Here is a 23,428-nt window from a genome sequence, read left to right on the forward strand (position 1 = left end):
CATAATGGAAGGGCTGAATTGATCTGGCACTCGACCTCGGTGGGAGGTGGATGCCAAATGGCCCGAAGCCACCCGTACCTCGGACAGCTGGGTGGCAAGAGAGGCCACTTTGAGCCGAGGTACCCACCTCGGGCTTGTCTATAAGACTGTCTACACTAGATGACATGAAAGCACAGAAAGAAAAGAAAGTTTAGAAAAGAAAAGGAAGCTCGGGGACTCACCGTGAAAGACGCAACCGAACTGAGGAAATAACTGAACTAGAAGACCCGAGCTAGGAACCTCAGATGCGAGCTCAATATTGACGCTAAAGACTTTGTGGCGAAGAAAATGACCAGGGTCCCCCACTAATTATAGCCACTGTATCCGGGCGTTGACGGTTGAGATTGAGATGATCCAACGGCTCTCAAAGAAATCGGCTACGGGCTCCTCGAGGCGAAATTAGTTTACCGCATTTTTTGGCGTCCGCAAAGTCCAAATCGCGTGACGTCTGTGCGTAAACCGAATGCGACCTGGGTTTCTTTTGATTGAGCCGGGCACCGAACTGGTCCGGCCAGGCGAATCGCATGACGAAGTGGTATGAGTACCGAAGCCAAATCCACCCAACGCATCATGAACTCTTTGCACTGGGTCAACACCGCCAGCACAGGGAGTGGGGGGCAATTGATGAAGGGTGATTTGGCCCGACCTCATAGCTCAGTGTAGCCTGGATACCCCAAGGTGGAGACACCCCGAGCCAAGTAGCTCGGTGTAGCCTGCCACAAGCAACTCGCCACGTACAGGGTAGCTCGGTATAGGGTAGCAGTCCGGCATGTCACAGGAAGATCTCCTGCGACAACTAAGCCCGACAACCTGAAGACTGCGATCACATCTTTTGTCAGACAGTTTCGTGCCCACCACCTCTGAAAGATGTCTTACATCTGACAAGTGCGTACCCTGCAACGACGGCCCCACACGTGCCACCCCAGCTCTGGCTGTAACGGCTGCGGCAGGACGACAGTGGCGGTTATACCTGCCCTGACAAAAGCAGGTGGGCCTGGTCTAACAGAGTTCTATTATAAGTAGCTACAATTCCAAAGGGCAGAGGTAATGTTCTGATACTCGCGCTATCTACACTCTTAGCCTCTTTTACCATCTTTGCATCTTTCACAGAGCTCTAACTTAAACGTCGGAGTATTCTCGCCGGGCAAGCCCCTCGGGGATTCCTCATCTTCTCCATCTTAGATACCATCCAGGAGCCACGGAACTGTCAATTAGGAGTGACCGGATCGCGCACCATCACCTTATATTGAAAATATCTCCATATTTATATGTTTTATTTTATGGGGAGATATTGCAAATGTAAGATTGCGAAATGTTGTTAAAATGGTGTACACACAAATTTACCGGGGGTTTTCATTGGCTTCAATCTGATCGAAGTGAGATCCTCTGTTGCAATGGATGGACGATTGGGTGGATTCATACGAATCATTAAATGTGCCTGTCAATGACCTAACATCACCCCATTAATGTTTTGGAATATGAGGATGAGGGTAGTTTCAGGCTCTGTTCCAGCAAGGCATGGATGGAGTTGTCTAGTCAAAAACATCCTCCACACCCAAAAGAAAAATTGTTGAGGCATGAGTGCCTTGAAAGTCGATATTAGATTTGGAGATGAATGAAGAAAGGGAGCATGGTAAAGCGTGGCATGTGGTGTGGATGATGAAATAACCTCTTAATTCCATACCATCAAACCAAACCTCACCTCTTATTAATATATGTTATGCTTTACACTTTTTTCCCTTCCCCCTGTTTTAGATCTCGAATTTTGTGGACCCTCAGGTTCATAGGAAGTGTGTACTTGCAAATGAAAAATAAGAATGTCACCTTATTAAGTTAATAGGGATTTAACGGAATTGTTCTGTTAAGATTGGTCCAACCAGCCGCTAAAAGACAAAAAAAAAAGTAAAAAACGACAACCTCCTCCATTCGAATTCCCCTTTCATCGTCTTTCAGCATCAAACAACAACAACCAAGTTGGGAGACCGATGATCGGTGACTGGCGGTAGAATCATCATCGTCTTTCTTCCCTTTCTGTCACAAATGGAATGGAAGTGCAGGATATATAGATAGAAAAAGAAAAATCAGAAAACAACGAAGAAGAAGGCCAAAATCAATCAGAACACTTGCTCTTGCATTGACATCGACATATTAGCTGATTTCATGCATTGTGAGATCAATGTTTTCTGCTCTAGTATTCAGACTTTCAGGTACCAACTTCTGTGTGTCGAGATGAGATTGACTGTAATCCAAACTTCATGCAATTGCATTACAACAATTTGATAAGATTCTTGTATTCGTGACAAATGAAGTCCATAAAGAGGTAGTCTAATGGCTAAATGGCTAATGCTTTTGGTTTGGCGAGTGGTCTTGCCTTTTAAAATGCGCAGTTAACACCACTAACGCTTTTGTTTATTTAGATTTCAGAGAGAGAGAGGGAGAGGAGGCCTGGGGGAATCCCAAATCCCAATTACAGAAACAATACCCACCTAGGTAGCTGCTAGCGAGAGGGAGGTCGGAGGTGTCGACCTAAAGAGATGGAGGAGAGAAAAGGGTCCCACCCAAGCGGCCGTTGTCGGTTGGCCTCCCCTATGGGTGCAGTAGCACCGGAAGGGTCCGGACCTTTCCCTTTCATTGTCATTTTACCCCCTGCTTCATTCTTAAAATATCAAGTATGACACATGCCGAGGCAAGCTGGTAGCCAGTGGACACAGTGATAGAAGCCACGACAACATAAAATCTCATTCTCATCCCCAGCCCCAAGGGAACATTGATCGAGCCAAAGCAGAGGAGTGAGTAGTCTTTAGTCTCGACTCATTACCCAATTTGCTAGGCAATTCGTTAGATCTAGAATTTGGCTTTCCTCCTCTCTAACAAACTGGTGGAAGTTGTTGAATTTCGTGTGCGTGATGATGTATCCTCTCAATTTATTTATTTATTTATTTTTTTGCCATTGCCCCCCTAACGACATATATACTCCCTTTTAAGGCTGCAATTTGGGTCGAGTTGGTCCGAACCCAATCCGAAAAAATTGAGTTGGGTTGGAATAGGTTGATATTTGGATTAGGTTTAGGGTTGAAATTCCTAAATTTGGTTTTATTTTGGGTTAGATTAGGGTTGATCTTTTAATCACTCCAACTCAACATGAACCTGACTCTATTGTACATGTCATATATAAATATATATTATATGTAATATATAATATATATTGATTTATTTAGATGCATGACATTTGTATAGCCCCCACCATATAGTATCATATATTTCTTTTAAGATAATCACTTCACTTAATCCTAATCATAAAAATTAAAACCTTAATAAGATTATTTTATTTTTATCTTTTGAAAATTTTATTATTCATCTCCTCTATGTTGTTTGTCGCCCAAGAAAGATCTATCATAAGTCGTAATTCATAATAAACTATAATTATTTCTAACATTTGTTTTTCTGAATTGTGTACTAAAAAAACAAAAAAAAAAAGTCAAACAAATATTAACGAAACATAAGATTAATATATGTAGTGAAAATTAAGTTAAGATCTAAAATCGAGAAATTTATGAAGTTTTAAGGGATGGGAAGAAGGTTAGGATCGGGTCCGAACCCAACCCAACCCGAAATTAACTTTGAGTTGAGTTGAATTAGGTTAGAGTTTAAAGAATTTAGTTAGAATTAAGATTATGATTCGATTGGCCAGGTTAAAGGTCAGGTTGGATTAGAATTAAAGTTGGAGTTTAAAACTTAGGATTAAGTTAGAATTGACCTCAACCCGACCGAATCCGACCCGACTTGCAGCCCTACTCCCTCCCGTTTTTCTGTTGGTGATATCGACAGATTTACAAGCAAAGGTGCGACGAACGAAACTTGGCCAAAAGCAGCACAACCCCCGTCCCCGTGGCCGTGGGCCGTGGTGGGTGGGTTAGTTGTTGGAACTTGAACTCCGCGCCGGCCCCAAAACGGAATTTTATCTCAGGTTTGTTAAGGTCGATTTAAGTCAGCCCTCTACAAGTCTAGAGGCGAGACCGGCATCACTTAACGGTGGACTTATTGAGGCCCAATTTAAAGTCCATGCATCAAACTTCGGATTTTGATTGCTCATTTGCTGCAATCGGCAAATTAATTTTAATTAATGCGTGGCAGCGTAAAATGAACATATCGTGCTTGCTTCCTTTTTTTTTTTTTTTTACGACCAAAAAGTCCCTGTCCTTGGTCAAAAGTACATTGTTTCTGAATTCTTGGTTTCTTATTTAGCATGCTTAGTGGAGACACTGTTTCATTTCACGGCATGGGTGAGGAATGAGGATGATCGAGTATGACTTGAGTGGCCGGCCGTGTAAGAGCGGAGGATAAAATGGTGATTTCGATGAAGTTCGAAGGTAGTTTGGTTTGGCCATTTATTTTATTATGTACAAAAAAACATTAAAATAAAGTTGACTCGTTGAGTTGGGTGGTTTAAAACTAAAAGCCTCCTTTGATTTGATAGTGATAACACACATCCCGTTCCCACCTTTGGTTTTGGTACATCTCCTTTCTACGATTTTATCACCAACCAATTATTACCACTTTTTTTTATATGTATAAAACTATAAATATTTATTCTTATTTCTCTTGATGCATAACATAAGAGAGCGAGAGGTGTATATGCTGCTTTTTCCAATGGCACTTGTCTAAAATAGTCCTGTGGGTGAACGATAAGAAATTGCAAGATCAATGAATTGAATTGATCACCAATGGGAGAGAAGAGATGAAGGGTGCATCGTGGCGCAGGGTAAGCACGTGCGGATTGCACGTTCTCCCACCCGTCCCCTTCTTTGCACGCGTAAGGGGACTTTGAAAGTTTTTAAACAACATCATTAGAACATTAAGAGCCGAAGACCAGACGAAAAAGGTGGCATTCAATCTTTCCGGTTGGTTTTCCGGCAAGTTATCGATACTTCTGTTTATGGGGAGAATCAAAATCATTAGTTTCAGGCCTTCACTTCTCTAATTTTTTTTTTTCCTTTTTTAAAAACCAAGAAGAAACGATGGTGATGTTTGATGCGTCAATTGCTGCTATACAGCTCTGTTTTTTGCTTTGATCAAATGGGTGGGGAATTTTGGTTGTGATGAAGTATAGATGATTCTTCAGTTTGCACGTCCAAATCAAATGGGTTTCTGAGTTTGATTGAAATGACATCACTTCTGCTTTGATCTTTGAGTAATTCCGCGTCCGCGTCAAATGTTTAGACGTCGTAATTCACATATCCTGAGATCCACGACCAAAGCTGTTAGCATTCCTTTTCTTTTGTATTCCATCTCCTCTATGAAAATTATCATCTCGTCCACTTGGGATAACTAAGCCGGGAGGATTCAATATAGGAAATGCTTCTCAAGGACGTTATTTGAAATAGCAATTTGGAGTACTGAAAGAGAAGCCTTGATGAAGTTCGCGATTCATGATTTCACGCCCATGTTAAGGAATTCCTGAAGAGGATATAAGTGGAGAAATGAAATTTATGAAGCTGGGGTCTCGTCCGGATACCTTCTATACCGCTGAGGCTGTGAGGTAAGAGCGGAACAGGTTAATGTCACATTTTCCTCATAATAATTTCCAGAGCTACAAGAGTTAAGGCTTCTCCTCCGTCAGTGCAGGTCTGTCTCCACTGAAGTCTCTAGTGATCTCATAATTCAACTCAAAGGAAGCAGATATTTGCTTCACAAGGTAAAAATCTATGGACCCATTTCAATATTGCGACATAATTTAATGCCGAATGTTAGCTGAATGCTATAATTTGTGATTCGTCTTATTGTTTTAAGTACTTGTTACTTGTTACACAGTTTCCTCTGCTCTCCAAATGCTTGCGTTTACAGAGGCTCTGTTCTGAATCTCCCGAATCCTCCCAACACCAAATAATCAAACTTCCGGACTTCCCCGGTGGTTCCGAAACCTTTGAGATCTGTGCCAAGTTCTGCTATGGCATTACCATCACCCTGAGTGCCCATAACATTGTATCTGTTATATGTGCTGCTGAATACCTAGAGATGACAGAGGACGTGGAGAAAGGAAACTTCATTTATAAGCTTGAATTCTTCTTCAATTCATGCATCCTGCAAGGGTGGAAGGATTCAATCGTGGCATTGCAGAGCACGAAATCCTTCCCTTTGTGGTCCGAAGATCTTGGCATCACGAGCCGATGCATAGATGCCATTGCCTCGAAAGTCCTAAGTCATCCCTCCAAGGCGAATTTGTCAAACAGCTACTCCAGAGGGCGTAGAGATGAGAGCCAGAGACACAAACCTTCACCAAAGGGATGGTGGGCTGAGGATATTGCACAACTGGGTATAGACCTCTACTGGAGAACTATAATAGCAATTAAATCCGGTGGAATGATACCCTCTAATCTCATAGGCGAGGCGTTGCAGATTTATGCATCTCGATGGCTACCTAGTGTGTCCAAGGATGGTATTGCTGCCAATAAGCAACATGTACCAGATTCTGTTTCTGTGTCTGGAGAGATAACATCGAAGCACCGGTTGCTCTTGGAATCGATAGTGAGCTTACTTCCATCGGAGAGAGGTGCTGTTTCTTGCAGTTTTCTGCTCAAGCTCTTAAAGGCTGCAAACATACTTGGTGCTTCTTCTTCTTCAAAAATGGAATTAGCCAGAAGAGTGGGAATTCAGTTGGAAGAAGCCACTGTCAGTGATCTGTTGATACCATCACTATCACACACAAGCGATACAGTGTACGATGTTGATATAGTGATGTCCATATTGGAGCATTTCATGTTGCAAGGACAGAGTCCCCCAACAAGTCCTCCAAGAGCCAAAGAAGGTTTTGACAGGAGAAGATCACGATCAGCGGAGAATATTGATTTTGAGTTTCAGGAGAGCAGGAGGTCTTCTTCGGCATCACATAGCTCAAAGCTAAAGGTGGCAAAACTCGTCGACAGGTATCTTCAAGAGATTGCTCGAGATGTGAATTTGCCTCTGTCAAAGGTGATTCAACTTGCTGAGGCCATACCGGATTTTGCAAGGCCCGATCATGATGATCTCTACAGAGCGGTTGATATTTACCTCAAGGTAATTTGCATAATTTATGGTCTCCCAAGTTAATCTTGATTGACATAGAAGATTCAGATACATCCAAAGTAATCGTAATCCACTTTTTAGGTGGGTTTCTGTTATTTTCAGGAACAACCAAACCTTTTGACCTTGAATCTTATTTTTAGTATTCTGACTATTTGGGGGAGGGGTCCAGAAACTGAATTAAGCAGCCAACCAATTTAGCATTATACAGGTACTGAGTGGCTGTTGGGCATACCAGTGTAAGTGGAGGCCATCTATTTCATGGGTTCAGTCCCTGCTGTTATCAGATAAGTAAGCCCTGCAGTTGATTGAAACTATATAGTCAAACTTTTCCAGATAATAATTTTGTTGATAAAATGAAAACTGAAAGTTATGTGCCCTTGGTGAGTCCTAGTTTGATTGCCTTTGGCGAGTCCTATATGGTGATTAAACCTGCAGGCTGCAGTCCTTTGGATAGCAGAACATAAAAGGACAAAGAAAAAAAAAATGAAGATTACATAAGGAGAAAAGTATATTTCTTCATCTTTTCATTCATCCAATCAGGTTAACTGTCTTTTCTTTGGAAGATCTCTTCATTGATGATTGAACTGTTGGACTGGACTACTGGGGTCTTGGGATATATTATTCAACTAACAGTGTACTTAACAATTAAAAGGCAATAACCCATTTTTTGTTACAGCTGCCTTGGGGACTTGGGAGGGTGATACAAGCCTAACCTTTGGCATTTCTTTTTTTTCACAGTGGCCATCTCTCAGATAATGTGACAATTAGAACTAATATACAAACTTGTAATGGGATTCCTTTGTTTGATCGTTCAGGCACACCCAGATCTTACTAAGAGTGAGCGTAAACAGCTTTGTCGAATTCTAGACTGCAAAAAACTATCAATGGAGGCATGTATGCATGCAGCACAAAATGAGCTACTCCCACTGAGGGTGGTGGTGCAAGTCCTTTTCTATGAACAAGTGCGAACTGCCTTGGCGGGTGGACAGTTGACTGAACTTCCTAGCAACATCAAGACACTTCTAACTGTGCATGAAGATGACCCTGCACGGCATCCTCATTCACTAAGCATCACTGCCACTGGTCCAGAGGATGATGAGTGGAGTGTCTCTGGCCTCAAATCATCTAGGTCAAAGCTGTCAACTCTAAGAATGAAGCTGGCTGAAGAAGACAACAATGTGGATGACAATGTCATACACCAGGATGGAATTAGGAAGACTTCTAGGCTTAAAGCTTTCTGCTCCTTTCCTACTAGACCAAAGAGAATGTTCAATAAGTTTTGGTCTATGAACAGAAGTGCAAATGAAAAGCATTGATTTACTTTCTTTAGTCCTAGGCTCCAAGAAGGTAATATGAAGAGGTCGACATATATTATCTCTTGTTACTTGCTTTCTTGCAGAATGCATGTATCTCGTAGAAGATCAGTTCTCATTTTGTGACATTGCCGTACTCTGTTCAGCTGTTCTAATAAACAGCTACATGTTAGAATTGGGAGGAAAACTGCCTGACAAGATTTGTAAATGACCAAATGTGGAACCAAAATTGTTATTTCCCACTGTAAATTTGTAATGTCTGTAAGCTGCATCACCATATCTTTTGCTAATCATTGGTTTTTACTTACCGGGGCTGTATTTCTTATACGAAATTCAGTCATGGTCACCCTCTTCTATCTGATGGGCGGTGGTGAACACCCTCAAGTAGAAACAGCCACAGTACCAAACATCACCTACTTCCGTGGTGGAAGGAATTTGCCTCCCAATACCCTGAAAATGACCAAACAAGTGCCCAACCTTGGAGGAATAAAGAAGACTCCCAGCCTACTCTTAGTCGGACCGGGCATTCGTATGAAATCTTTCCATTCTAGACCAACTGTTGATAGATCAAGACCACCTGCTCTCCACTATCAATATCAATACTGGGAAAGAAATTATTGCATGTATCATAGGGCTCAAACAGCCAAACCCATACACATGAAATAGCCATCTTCCTACTTGAATGTCAAAACAAATGTACTGGATGAGTTTCATGGTAACTTCTGTTTAATGGTTAATTTTCTGTTTAGTTTAGTTTAGTTGAAGATGTTTTTAGTTAGAACACTCGTAATTCGTAAATAATTTTGCATGAAATCTGTGCTAGGGCCTAGGAGGTGTTTCATGAAAAGTCAATTTGGTATTTCCTGCTCTGCTCTGGGAAGCAAAGTCTCAACACCCTGATTCATCATTCGTGTGGTGCTAAGATGCTGACATGGTTGAAAAACAAACATTTCTCATCAAACAGGATTCAAGTTCAAGTAGTGGTGTTTGTGTTCCAATCATAATTGCTATTTATTTCTACTCAATACATGGGAGGTTGAAACGCCAATGTTACCAAACACAACTGGTCAGGACAAATAGTGGTGATGAGTGCCATCTGCTGTAAAATGGCTTTTCTCCTTCCTTCTGTCTGCCCCATGTAGGGATGGAAGTTGGGTATCCAAAGAATTTATTGTGTTGTGCCTGGGCCTGGGATTTCGGATCGACTCCGTTCAAATTTTGACTTATTCTCAACGCGAACCCATCCAAGTTGAACCTCTATGCCCCAAGTCCCATTATCTACGATGAACCTTGCTCCAAGACCCAAAATTCATAGTTTCATACAACTAAAAAGCACGTGCTTCACAGCTGCAAAAGATGACGGGGCCAAGTATATTGCTCAAACGGAATACCCTTGCCTTTTTTATGTTTTAACAGCAAGAGAAGAATGTTCCCTTGGACTGATTGAATCAAGTTGTTAGACAATCTATCCCTACTAAGACTGCATTTGACATTCCTTATTTTAAGGATTTATTTCTTTTTTGCAGTTAAAAATTCGGTATTCATAGGAGCACTGTACGTGTAGGATATGCAAATATGTTAAAGTGGAAACCATCTCTCCCTTTAAAGAGATACTTATTGGGTTCACAAATCATAAATCATGTAGGGTGAGCTCAGCCTCACCCGATGTCCAACAGGCCCTCCAATGCATAGACTGCAGAGTTCGAATTCACTCCTTGGACGGGTTGGGCTCAGACCAGAAGCCCAGGTATGATACAGTGTAAATTCTTCAAAACAGCTATCTCACTTGTACTCCTACCCACTTTTAGGCCCTGTTCGCTTTTCATTATCAAAAGGATATTTTTTGTTCCATCTAAGTGTTGACAACTTTTCCATCTTGAGAACCCACTTGAAAAATAAACTTTCCCTAGTTCAGACAAAAATCAGAAAAAAGAACATTAATTTCTCTCAAAATCCCAAAAGCGGACGCCCACCCAAACAGCTAATAAATGGAATGGCTCTCCCATGAAGGCTGAAGCTTGTTTCTCCAAAGTAGTTCATAGGAAGCGACTCAAGCAAAGCTTCGGCCCTCTCAAACAGCTTTTCGGAGAAACCCATCCCTTCTCTTCTGTTCGTCTCTTTGAGATTCAATGGAAGGAGGTAGAGATGAGCACCGGGTCGCTACCATCCCAAACCTGTGTCCTTGATCCGTCTTGATGCTGGACTCTCACAGAATGATCAGACAGCCCCCTAAAAAAGGAGCGAGATTAAACTCCTATGCTCTATGTAGGATGTAATTCGTGACTAGGCTGAAATATTTTTTATGGGCCCAATCTCGCCGTGAGAGTGGGCTAGTTTGCATCAAAGGTCGTGAGTTGGGCTTGAAAAGAACGTAGACAAGCAAGGAAATGGGAAGGGGAGGAAACTCTTCCCAACAAAATCCATGCTATATTCACTTTATCGCGCACTTTTGCCGTTGGGCCGTAGTGTGCCCTGAATGATATAACAGTCACAGCCCAAATATAAAGTTCAGCATGGTCATTAAGGCACAAAGGCAATGAGTTCACATCCCCCCGTCTCGCCCCACATCCCAATGCACGGCGGGGATGTGAACTCGCAAGGCAATGGAATGAGTCACCTTTTTCCCTGGGTCTTCAGTTTCTTAAGGTTTTGAATGATTCACAGGCTAAGCCACTAGGTTGAAGTTTGAACTTTCAACCTCACTAGTTACTACCCAGCCAGCTTTTGTGTTCGACCAGTTAATTACGAAACTAACTGCCCAATGTCTGACGATGATTCTAGAATCTTAAAAGGGAACGAAACAATTTTCTACATGATTCTCCAATGGACCTCCGTCTTAAGCTAGCCACTTGGCCTATCCAAACAGTTTTAAACAGTGTACATGAGTAGAATGGACCACTTCATCAGAGTTACAAAACTAGAGAATGACCTCGTGTTAAGTAAGGGGCCATTATTCCGATAATTTTTTTTTTAATTCATATACTTTAAATTTTGATAAATTTTGTTTGACACTTTTTTTTTACATGAAATTTTGTGGAGGTAACTACACCATCAACTTCTTTTTTTTTGGTAGAAAGTTTAAGGAACAAGGATTTGAAGTTCATACTTTTGGATAGATAGACAAAAGAGTATAATTAACCACTTATAAGATGATCTTTGATCTTTGTTAAAAACATAAGATACCATTCGTGTAAGGGAGAAACCCTCTAATGTGAGGATTTTATTTTAATTTCCTTCTTTTTACCTGTTTCACCTTCACCCCTTTCTCCTCAAATGGCTAAATGTGATTTCCCCCTTACTCATCTTGATCCTTACATGATTAAATGAATACATTTAAATCAACAATTGAAACTTATAAATTAAGGCATCTCCCATTGTATTTGGCCAGGAACTTGTACAAACCAGGAAGATGATGTCGCAGTTGCCGGTTCCAAATGAGAAAAAAAGAAAAAAAAAAAAACATTTATGCGAATCAATGGATAAATCCGAGGTATCATTCACTTCTTAAAAAAAATTAAAAAAAAAAAAATCTATGATACCATGAAGAACAGGTACACATATGATGACGGAAAGGTAGGTGCTTTATAACAGTTGAATATTGTTGGAGGGTTATGTATATTGTATATACTAAGTGTAACAATAATAACAATAATAAAATAAAATAAAATAAAATCAATAAATAATCCGTAAAAAAATAATTAAGAGAAAATAAAAAAGATGGTATCAGTAACAAGTACACGACTGTATGAAACTCCTCATTCTTCGTTCTTCCATCGAGTAGGCAGCCTCTGAGAGTAAAAATAAAAAATAAAAAATAAAAAATGGCGAAAAGACAGATAGTAGATAACGTCTAAAGGAGCAAGAGGACGACGACCCCAAAAGGCAAAATCAAATCAAAGCAGATCAGTTTACCATGGATTAAAAAAGATTTCCCGGCTCCCTTTTGGGGGCTTCTCTCTGAAATCCCCTTGGATTTTGAACCCAAAAGGATCTGATCTCCCTACCTTCTTCCCCATGCAAAGCTCGAAAAAGACAGCTTCTCAAAAATGGTAATTCCAACAGGCTCGGCTACAAGGAAGGTCAACTTTAATAATAAATATATACATCATAATTAAATCGTCCTACGTACCGCGCGCTAGGAATGGAGAGATTTATGAAATTATAAACAAAAGCCGAGATTTATATATAAACATATCAAAATGCAAGGTAGAAACATATTTAGGATGATTAAGGCCAGAAGGTACATCATACAGTTTTGTGATCACTTGCAATGAAGAGAAATTAAGGTCATTAATTCTTTCTAGACCATTTGCCACCATAACTACTACATCAGGGAAAGAGTGAGAAGCTTTCAGGATTACCATCCAAAAACATAAAAAGAGAAAAAGGACTATAGTTCATAGAAATTATAACCCAACACAAGAAAGTGAGAAACCATCTTAAGATGACTGGATTACAATGAAACAAGGAAGTCAATTCATTAGAAAGAGGGAGAGAGAGCCCAACTCCATTCCTTCAGCAATCAAGAGTTCTGCAACTTAGATGCAAAAATATCAAGAAGCTCTGGGTGATGTATAATATCTTCCAACATCCCTTCAGTCATCATGGGAAAGTTTCTAGGAACTTCATTGTACAGCGGCATCGGCTCCGAAAGCTGACCATCCCGACGAACCTCAAACTGCTGAGGGTTTCCTTGATAATCCAAATATAGACCAATATGTTCAGTTTCAATTTCCTTTTTAACAGTCTCAACCAACGACGGGTCCACGGCCATTTCAGAGTCAGGTGCTACAAACAGAGCATCTCGAGTACAATTGGAATCCTTCGACGAGGAAACCGACTTGGTGCAAATAGTTTTAGGGAAAAACCCACTGATAATTTCCTGTAATAAACCAGAACCGGATGACTCCGAGGGAAAGAACTTCATATCATCGGTTGGGTCGGTGATGTCAATCGCCGGCATGCAGGCCTGACGATCTTCAACGGCCGGTAGATTGAGAGAAGAACCCTTGAAAGACAATTCACCCGACAGATTGCTGACATCACTAGAGAAAGAAGGATTGGACACAGAAGAAATGAAAGAACAAGGAACAGAAGTAGAGCTACCATAGAAGGGGGCGGGATCAAGAAACTGAGGGGGGTTGGAGCAAGAAGAGCTTGACGGCGAAGAACCAAGGAAGTCGCGAAGGAAATGCATGTTAAGAGAAGAGGAAGAGCATCTGTGTGTTGTTGACCCAGGAAAATCAATACCTCGAGTATTTGACCAAGTAGACCAATCAGAAGATGCCACGTTTCGGTGCGAGCTTAGGTCCCTCAGCGACGGGGCCGATGGCCTAGCAATATCGAAGGGAGGGAGTAGATGATCGGTGGAAGGGTGAGAGGGCGAAGTAGGGTACTGAAAGTTGGTTCGAGCCTTAAGACCACGCATGGCACGAGCAGCGCAATCGTAGGCGCACGCAGCCTCCTCGGCCGTGTCGAAAGTACCCAGCCAACGCCTTTCTTTAGACTGTGGGTCTCTAATCTCAGCAGCATATCGACCCCAGGGGCGCCTACGAACCCCCCGGTATCTCATTGTTCCACCACCGCTTCCACCGTCCTTCAAGTTTCTCTTGTTGCATTTCTTGTGAAGATCACTACTCAGGTCGTTGGTGTCAGAATCAGGTGAATGGGCTACACCGTTTAGACGCTTCATTGCTTCTTCCATGGTTCTCGTAGAGAAAGGCGAGCTGTGGAGAGAGAGAGAGAGAGAGAGAGAGAGGGGGGGGGGGGGGGGGGGGGAGGAAAGGGCGCAGAGAAAAAAGATGAGGAGCTTTTAGTCAGGTCAGGAGACTCGGGACTGATAACTTGGCACCTGGGGACGCAGTGGTGGTGGGTATATTTATAGAGAGATTGAGAAAAGAGGAATGTGAAGTGATTGATTTGTTCGTGAAAGACAAAATTCGAAAGAAATTCGATTTCCAACGACTGAGATCTGTAGTGGGCGAACCGTCCTTGTTTTGCAGGGTTGTGATTTTTCGTTTTCTGTTTTTTTTTTCCGATAGATAAATGAAAAATCGCAATTGCATGCATGGAGAGTGATGCTAATATATAATTTTCGTTGTCGTCCCATACTATACTACCACAGTACTACTCTAGAGGTGGGAATCTTTTTAATTTGATCTAATTTTTTGATATACATCTGGGTTTGCCAGCTAAGAGCAATATTGGTTAGTAATTGCACTCAGGCTCAGCAATTTCCGAGATTAAAATCGAGAGAGCGAAAAGAGGAGGATTGTTGGCTGCCTACTGGTCGAGTTTGATTGATGTGATTGAAATTTTAAAGGAAATTTGAAGTGATTTTCGATCTGTTTTTCTTGTAGCTAGTTAATGTTGAAGCATTCCCATTGGGGAGTCTGCATCCAGTCATCCACCCATCTCCATCCAACATGTAATAAAAGAGTGGGATTTTCGAGCAGGGAGAGGAACTATCCTTCTTTCATCTTTGGGAGTTGAAGAAGTGGTCTGCGCGATTATCATTCTGAATGATTACACTGGCGGCGCTCAGAACTTGTTCCTCCCTCTTTGGTTTATTTCTTTTCTTTTCTGTTTTTATCTTTATTTTTCTCACCCGTTTTGGTTATTTTATTTTATTTTACAAAAATTTTGGTATTGGGCTGTTGGGTTTGGAAACCAAGAATTTGTATTCGTTCACATGGAGTTGTCTGATGTAGGTTTAACTAGCTTCTTTAAGGAAGGGATATTAGGGTTGATAGGGGGAATAGATGCATAGAGACCGAAAAGAAAAAAAAAAGGCAGAGAGAAAAGTCTACTGTTCCTATAACCGACAGCAGCTCCTGTGCAAAACACCATCAGCTCCTCCTTAACTGTCTTCTTTATGCTTCTTTGCTCCATTCTTCCTTGTGTTTTAAGTCACCAGCAACCAGCAGCTACTAGCAATCGCTCCTCTGACTCTCTCTCTCTCTCTCTCTCTCTCTCTCTGTGCCGCCTGAGTCCTGACATGCGAGGTTAAAGGGATTGAAATCAGAGAAAGAGCCATAAAACTATTAACATGCATGAATGTTCATAGTCAACCTTGGCAAATACTGAACGAAGCATCGATCAGAAAATCCCATGAAGTAATTAACTTCGCCGACGAGGCCTGAAGGTGATAAATTGTGATGCCGTCGTCACCTTAATTTCAATGTTCATCACTCATGCATGAATACATGTTACAGAAAGGATCCCATCACTCTCTTTGATCAGGTTCATGCAGATGATGTTCGAACTCAAACTCATTGAAGTCGTAGTACTACTCGTTACGAAAAAATAATAATTAAAATAAGGAAATATTAATAAATGGCGGTGGGAGGGTTGGGAAGCGCGAAGACGTCAAAGCAGGGAAAGGGAGAAGAGTAACTAGATTTTAGACAGCAGAAGATCCTGTCAGAACAAACAAAATCAATACGGAACCAGCTTTTCGCACTTGTGATGGCGAGCTTTTGTCCCTTTGGATACTGAGAAGGGAATAAAAATAGGAAAAAAATATATATTTTTGATAAATGAAAAACAATATTTGATTTAAATTAATTTAGTCTTCATTCTAAAATTAAGCTGTTTAAATTTAATTATTATTATTGGTATAAAATAATTAATGTAATATTTTTAATTTTAAATATACGAAGGAAATGGAATGTCTGAAAATGCCTATCATGTCTCATCTATCCGTATTTCAGTGGTCAGAAATAGTACCACTACAATGGGAAGATTAAAAAAAATATTTATTTAAAGCTAACCTAAAAGAATAAAGAATGTGAGTTCCAGGGTCTTGGTAGTACATGTGGTCATAAGGAAAAAGGTCACACGTCCACAATGCAAAGGGTGAACGGTTCTGGTCTTTCCCTCGTCGAGACACAGCATGCGAAAAATCGTATTTGTCACGTCGTGTTCGCCAATTTAAACGATTTTCTGGGTTGCCGTTTTATGAAATCTCAGGAGTCCCAGATTTAACTTCAAAACATATGAATTCTCTTCATACGACGACCTTTGTTTTTTTATTTGGAGATGTTTTAGGTTCCATCCTATCTTTGGAAACAGAAGTTTTTTTTTAATTAATTTTAACATCTACTACTTGATAAATCAAAATCAACTATTCAATGGGGTTGTCAATGAAAATTGAAACCAATGTTTTTAAAAATCGGTTTCGAGGTTAATGGCTCAACCGTCTAATTTGGTTTAAATTAGATGGTGTATTATAATTTAAAAAATTAAAATAAAAATCATTCAAAATTTCTGTCTGGCCGAACAGGTGAAAAATCAGCGATGATTCAATAACCATAGCTTAAATATATCAATATATTTAGTCATTCAAAATGGTTCATACCAAACATCCCGTCCAGGAACAGCGGAGAATAAGTCGATCAATCAATAAATTAACAACAATTTCTATCTTCACTTCTCTGCTGACTGATACCTTCTCCTGAGGTGGGTATACAATTGATCCACCTGTTTCTTGAAGATGATAAGCACCATCTTCCCCTCATCACTTCTCTCGTTACCTGAACAACCGGTAGTAATATACAAGAATATTGGAAACTTGCTTTACCAGGAAAACTTTTTTGCCCAAGTAATTAAAAACAAATAAGGCCTAAAAGGCATCCTAGCCGTTTCCACAAACCAATTAAGGAAATGTAATGCAACACAATACAATATTTTAGGGGCTATTTATTAGTTTGCAATTGGAATTCGAAGTCTCTTGAAATTTGAAATTCAAATAATTTATTTATTGGATTTCATTTCATTTCCTAAAAAAAAAAAAAAGGATAGCCAATTATATTCAATCGAATAACGACGGAGGAATGTCATCCCACCAACAATGAAAACAATGAACAATGAACATGAAATTCTAATTCCGCCGAATCAAAACGGTTGGAGCCGCTCCCAACTATCTGTTTTCGAAATCCCCTTTTTGTCTCTCGTCGGGACTTTGGTAGACGAATCAAGGAGAGACTGAAAAAAAGCGTGGCAGTATGGGAGTGGGATAGCTTGATTTGATGGACAATTTTGCAGAAGATGGTCTGTGACACATTATCATTATTATTATTATGGGTCTAAGTCAAACTGCGCAAATGAAACACAAATTACAAAGGCTTTTCCAATCAGATATCTCTCTTCGTAAAGTTGGATCATATCGTGCAGTACTGTGTTCTTTTCGGATCCATCAGACCCTAACATCCATTTTGGATTTTCTTAAATCAGCTGTCATGTAGTTGGGATATTATTGTCATTTTACCTTCTTATATTGTTGTTGTTGATATTTCTATAACAAATTCTTAATATGTTGAAATTAGCCATTGGACACTTCGGATTGGTTGAGCGCAGCCTACTGCGGGCCTGATCGCGTCGCCGGCAGGACCGAGTCAGCCTATGGGACATGAGTAATATGGCACGATAATGCGAGTCATATCAGTCCCACCCTCCGACCTGGGATTATTAATAATACGGCCTGATTTATATCTCTAATTTTCCCATGTTTCGTACAGCGCTTGACGATGGTGCTCACGATTCAAATTAAACCTAACACACATTCTATGCTCTCTTAAAGGCGGGGGGCCAGTAAGTAGTTGCTTATTACTGTTCTCTAGCCAATCGTGGGGAGTGAAGACCGAAGAGCTAGCTGATATGCCTTCTTATTTGCTTTTTATTAGTACCCATGCTACGGCTGTGTTTAGAAGTGATGTAAAATGTTATTCATGTAAAAGTTTATATTGATTTGGTTTTGTTGGTATTTGGATGGAGTATAAACGAAGATCAATATAAAATTTTTCTCCTATTTAGTTTTATCGGTTTTTAGATGTAAATACTATATTAATAAAATCGATATAAAAACTTAATGTTTTTCAAAGTTCAATGATAACTTATTTACAATTCGATATAAAACCTCATCGATCTACTTTTACATCGATGACATTTTAAATTGCTTCCAAACTCAACCTACTGGATAAAGTAATCAAATAATAAATTAATAAAATATTTCAGGACATAATAACCGATTCAGCTTTGTTACTCATTAAACGAGTCATTCAGTTTAACATCAAAATCAAAAGTTCTTTATTACAAACTTTTCGTTTTATTTACTTGATAAAGTTTGGAAACATCTTATAACTCAAATTGTCTCCAGTCCTATTGTCCCAGTATACTCGGGTCCCCATATATGATTCATACATCTATCGAACCCTTCCTCGGAATGTAAACAGAAAATGCAGATGTAAGGGTTGGGTGTGACACCAACTCCACAAACTTGGGGAAATATGTGCAATTCACTGGATGACACATACACAGAAATGACTTTTACATACAGAGAGAAGATGAGGAAGGTTTAAATAGTGCTTCAAATACTTTCTTTAAGTCCCATTTGTTTTCCGTTCAAATTTCATTTGCACTGGTTTGTATGTATGACAGTACGAAAATACAAATAGCTCAAGTGTAAATTGTGTTTTACTTTTTTTTTTAGGGTTTGATTTAATTTTAGGGAAAATTTTGAGTAGTACTCTATACTTTGGGTCTAGTGTCATTTTGGCCCTCAAACTTTAAAATGCAGCAATTCAATACTCAAACTTTTAAAACGTGCCAATCTTGTATTTGTTGTTAACCAGCCATCATCAGTTACCTACATTAAATGATGACAATTGACAAATGTTATTTAAAATTTTTGAAACTTTCAGAATTGCCCTTCAAAACACTGTTTATCATCTTCTTCCACAGGAATTAAAATTGAACCAAAGCGATGGTGAACAACCCCAAACCGTTAACGGTTCATCAGTTATGTGAGGACTTGTTTAGAGGAGTTCAAAAACCAGGTCGGTTCCGCTTCGTCAGCTAATCAAGCCGGATTCGTCTTATGTCCTTATCTCGTTCATTCACTTTTTGTTCCATTCACTCATCTGTTTTGTTATATATCTATTAATTGTTGGGCATGTGTTTCTTTTGTTTTTCATTCATCAATCATACAACTATTGGATGATATAAAACATCTTTGGTCCAAGTTGAGCATATCCATGTTCATTTCTTGGATGGTTGACATCGAAAATTAGATGGCTTTCTAAGAACATTTGTGTCATATGCCACTTAACGATTGGTTAACGATAGACACCAGTTTGGCATGTTTTGAAAATTCAGATACTGAATTATCACATTTTAATATTTGGGAACCAAAGCGGCACTAGGTCCAAATTGTAGGGTATTAATCGGAAAATTTCCCTTAATTTTAATTATTTGTGAGAGAAAATATAAGAGTAAGATGATACAAAATTTGTATCAATTTTTAGGATACAAAATTTGCATTGCCAATTACCAATAATTGTAATAATTAGAGGAATTTATTTAAGATAACATATGATAACTAGGAGGAATTTATTTAAGATAACATATCGTAGTGGAGTGGAGAATTTTATTTCTAACTTGTACCGAAGTGATAACATGAAGTTTAACCCAAGTACTTGATTCAAATGGGATTAGGAATTATCTTGCAAGGCAAGGTAGCAGAGTTACTGATGCATGCATGCACCATATATTAAACTTAACCCAGGCATACTGGGGTCGCATATTCCTAGGAATAAGGATTTTTGCTGGAATCCCTATAACATTGATAGGGCACCGATGGCAATAACTAACAATAATCATACATTCATTTGTAACTTTGAGTCATTGATCGCAGATATATAGTTCTTCTAGACATTTTCATTTGGGGTATTAATTAGCTTAGCCCTAAAAATACGGGGGAGGGGAGTATTGCTAGCACCATAATAAATTACCACTCAATCTTACAATTGAAATCAACTTTAAATATCTGCCTTGATTTATCACCTTTGCAGGTGTTATCCCAAACATGTGGGGTCGGCTATATCTGACATTAATTTTTCTCTATTTAAATCTGTAGTTACCTTCAAAACTAAAATTTTGTTTAAGAAACTATTTTGCATAATAAATAAAATGGATTCAACAATAAATAGCAGTTCTGTTGCTGCTGGTCGATTGAGTACTACTAATGACCAGACCAAAAGAATATGAAGGCAAAATTGATGGTACTATGAGTCTGGATATGCTGAGCACATAATGTTGTATATACATCTACAGCCACACAATGGTAACATCTTGTATATTATTTATTTTTTTATGGGGATATGTTCCCAATTAATGTGCGGCTATTGATCAGTATTTTGTGGTCAGTAGATAATAGGCTTGTTTATCTTTTAGTTCCATATATCTCTCAATCATCATCATCATCATCATCATCATCTCTAAACCTATCACCAATATATTAGATTAGCATTTTTAATTTTTTTTCTCTATTTTGGATGTTAATTTTATAAGTTAATATACGGAATTGCCTAATGGTAATTAAAATTAATTAGATACTCAGATAGTTGAAGTGAAGACTGATGATCTATCAGCCGAATAGTTAATTAGGTGGTGTGGAGGTGCATGCGAGTTCAAAACCACGTAAATGCGGGCTTGCCATGTTAAGGTCAGTGGATGGTGGATCTTAATAATTGATGACCATTATTCAGTAATGGTATAAATTGGTCTGCTCATCTCTTAAGGTATAGAAGAATTGTGCTAGTTGAATAACCGCTGAATGGCCTCAAATTTATCTTCATGGACCAAATTCCAATGGCAGTCCATTTTCCTCCTCCTCCTTTTTTTTCTTTGTAATCTCACACTCATTTAAGGGGAATAGAGTTTGTTTGTTCCTTAAACTGGATCCATTATTTAAATCAAGGCAAAAAAAAAAAAAAAAAAATCAAAGAGTTGGTTTGGTCGTAAGGGTCCGACAGTTAATGAATTGGCAAACAAGGGCATAAGTTGGACCAGGTTAGATCTGGTCGAAGTTAATGAATTCATGCTGTGGCCTGTGGAACCCATAATCCTAAGTTGGGTTGGCCCAACTTCTTTATTTCCTTTTTGCCAAATGTTCTTGTTTCCCATACTTAAGACTTGAGGTCAATTCAGTTTTAAGCATTATTATATGTAGAAGGACATAATTATCATACTTTATAAAATTTTCACCTTTAAACTAAAAGTTATTGGTATAAATATAGGTAGGTATATATATAAATAATAAATAAATACATATATACATACATTAATACATTAATGGATGCATAACTGCATATGTGCATAAATGCCAAACTGGCTTTGGGATGGATCCGATTGGTAAAATCCTCAATCCTAATCCTACTGGAAATGGAAGTTAATTCAGGTTCATACCTTCAACCAAATGGGCCAACCCAACTCAAGTTGCAGCACTAGTTATTTAGGCAATTGTGGGAAGCTAGCTTTAATAGAAATAATGTTTTGGTAAATAAATTTTTAATATAATAGAATTTGCAGATCAGAACAAGTCCAACAACTGTCCAAGACATACAGAGCAGAAACAAATTAAAGGGGCTATATATTCATATATCTCATTTAATAAGGGCGGCCCGTTTATCCTTGTTACTGTTTTTAGAATGAAAACTAGGTGAGAACAGCTGCTCCCTTTAGACTTCATTTCATCAGTATGTAATTAAAATGACGAAAATGATGTAGAGGTGGAGGGGCTCGTGAGGATGGTGTACGTTAACTTGTTTGCCAACTTGGATCGATCTAGACAATATTGCATGCATGGCATGGCATGGCATTCAAGGCCCAATGCATACTGAATTAATAATATGTACTCGATCTAAGGCCAAAAGAAAAGTAGTTATGAGGGGGCATGCATGCATATGCATGCATGGGGGACAAAACTGCACGAGAGTCTGTAATGTATGCATGCATTCATTAATGAGGTTGAGACAGATATTACATCGTGTGGGGGATTAAGTTTGAGCCGGTACAGGCCTATTCTCCTTTTCCACCTCTATGTATCTATTATCTTCCTTGATACTACCCTACTACTCTCCAGAGCCTCGATCAGTCGACAGTCCCCCAGCACAGCAGGTACACTACTTTTCTTCCTTACATTATTTTCTTTTCTTTTCTTTTCTTTTGGCTAGCTAAGCTTAACTTCTTCGTAAATGTTGTTCTTTCTTATTATTATTATTAAGAAGATAGCAAGAGAAAGAAAACCCAATATATAATACAATAGTCCAAAATTCCAAGTCTGAAATCCATTTCATCTTTTTTGTCAATATTTGTCCCTCTGCTGACTAACAGTCATCTCAGAGGTCTCCTGCCTTTGTCTCCCTGAACCTGAATTGATCTCCTATCCTCCTCTTTCCTCCTCTTTTATATATATCCATCTTTTCCTTTCTCCATAAGCTGTTCCTATGCGGCGGGTCTGCACCTAGCAAAAATAAAATAAAAAAGAATAAGAAATTAATATAGACTTCTAAATGTAGCTTTAATTAGCTCTCTAAGCAAAAAAGTCCAAACTCCAGAGGTGGAAAAAAAAAACCCTGACATGGCTAAAATCTCCTACACCCACCCTATCTCCTTGCCTTTCCTTCATTGATATCTCTAATCACCCCCCACGACAAACCTAAGAACTATAAGGTTCATCACCTGACACTTGTACTCCTTGCTGTCTTCCCTCAGTCTCCCTTTCACCCACTGGTTTCTGCTCAAGCCAAACCATCTTCGAACTTGTAAGCCCTAGATAATTTGTTGCGCTTGAATAACACTATGGTGATTGGTGGTGACTTGAGGCGAGCACCAGAGGACTAAGGACTAGAACCTTACAAAATTAATTAGTAGCTAAGAGCCTAAGAGTGTTGGCACTATTTTGTAGATGATGCATGGAAGTAATTGGTGAACCCACACCCACCATTCCCTTTCTTTCTTTTTCATTGGCTCATTTAGTAGACAAAGTTGGACCCTCAAAAACCCATTGGCGGCCTCCTCGACCATTCCTCTCAGATCTCTCATCCAATCATGTTGAATTGTATTGGGCATACAGGCTGCAGCCCATTTCATGTGTGAGCCCATGTTACAGTACTCCTCCTCCATGTGGCTTTTGTGTAATAGAACATACAAGTATACAAGAGAGAGCTGGCTGG

At 39.4% G+C, this 23,428-nt stretch overlaps 2 protein-coding genes across 2 annotated transcripts; one reads left to right on the plus strand and one right to left on the minus strand.

The window, feature by feature from the left end:
- Positions 1-4,643: 4,643 nt before the first annotated feature.
- On the plus strand, positions 4,644-8,663 carry LOC148862691 (BTB/POZ domain-containing protein At1g67900-like). Its single transcript, XM_088980354.1, has 4 exons — positions 4,644-5,578; positions 5,665-5,734; positions 5,851-7,092; positions 7,917-8,663. The coding sequence occupies exons 1-4, from the start codon at positions 5,520-5,522 to the stop codon at positions 8,415-8,417; spliced, it is 1,872 nt and encodes a 623-aa protein (XP_088836480.1). The 5' UTR covers positions 4,644-5,519; the 3' UTR covers positions 8,418-8,663.
- A 4,273-nt stretch (positions 8,664-12,936) lies between these two features.
- Positions 12,937-14,118, minus strand: LOC148862692 (ethylene-responsive transcription factor ESR2-like). The gene has a single exon (XM_088974469.1). It carries the CDS (start codon positions 14,116-14,118, stop codon positions 12,937-12,939), a length of 1,182 nt encoding a protein of 393 aa, XP_088830595.1.
- Between the last annotated feature and the right edge of the window lie 9,310 nt (positions 14,119-23,428).

This window comes from Nelumbo lutea, chromosome 3 (assembly GCF_056320005.1).
Source record: "Nelumbo lutea isolate HS-2025 chromosome 3, American lotus-T2T, whole genome shotgun sequence".
In the NCBI taxonomy this organism is placed as follows: domain Eukaryota; kingdom Viridiplantae; phylum Streptophyta; class Magnoliopsida; order Proteales; family Nelumbonaceae; genus Nelumbo; species Nelumbo lutea.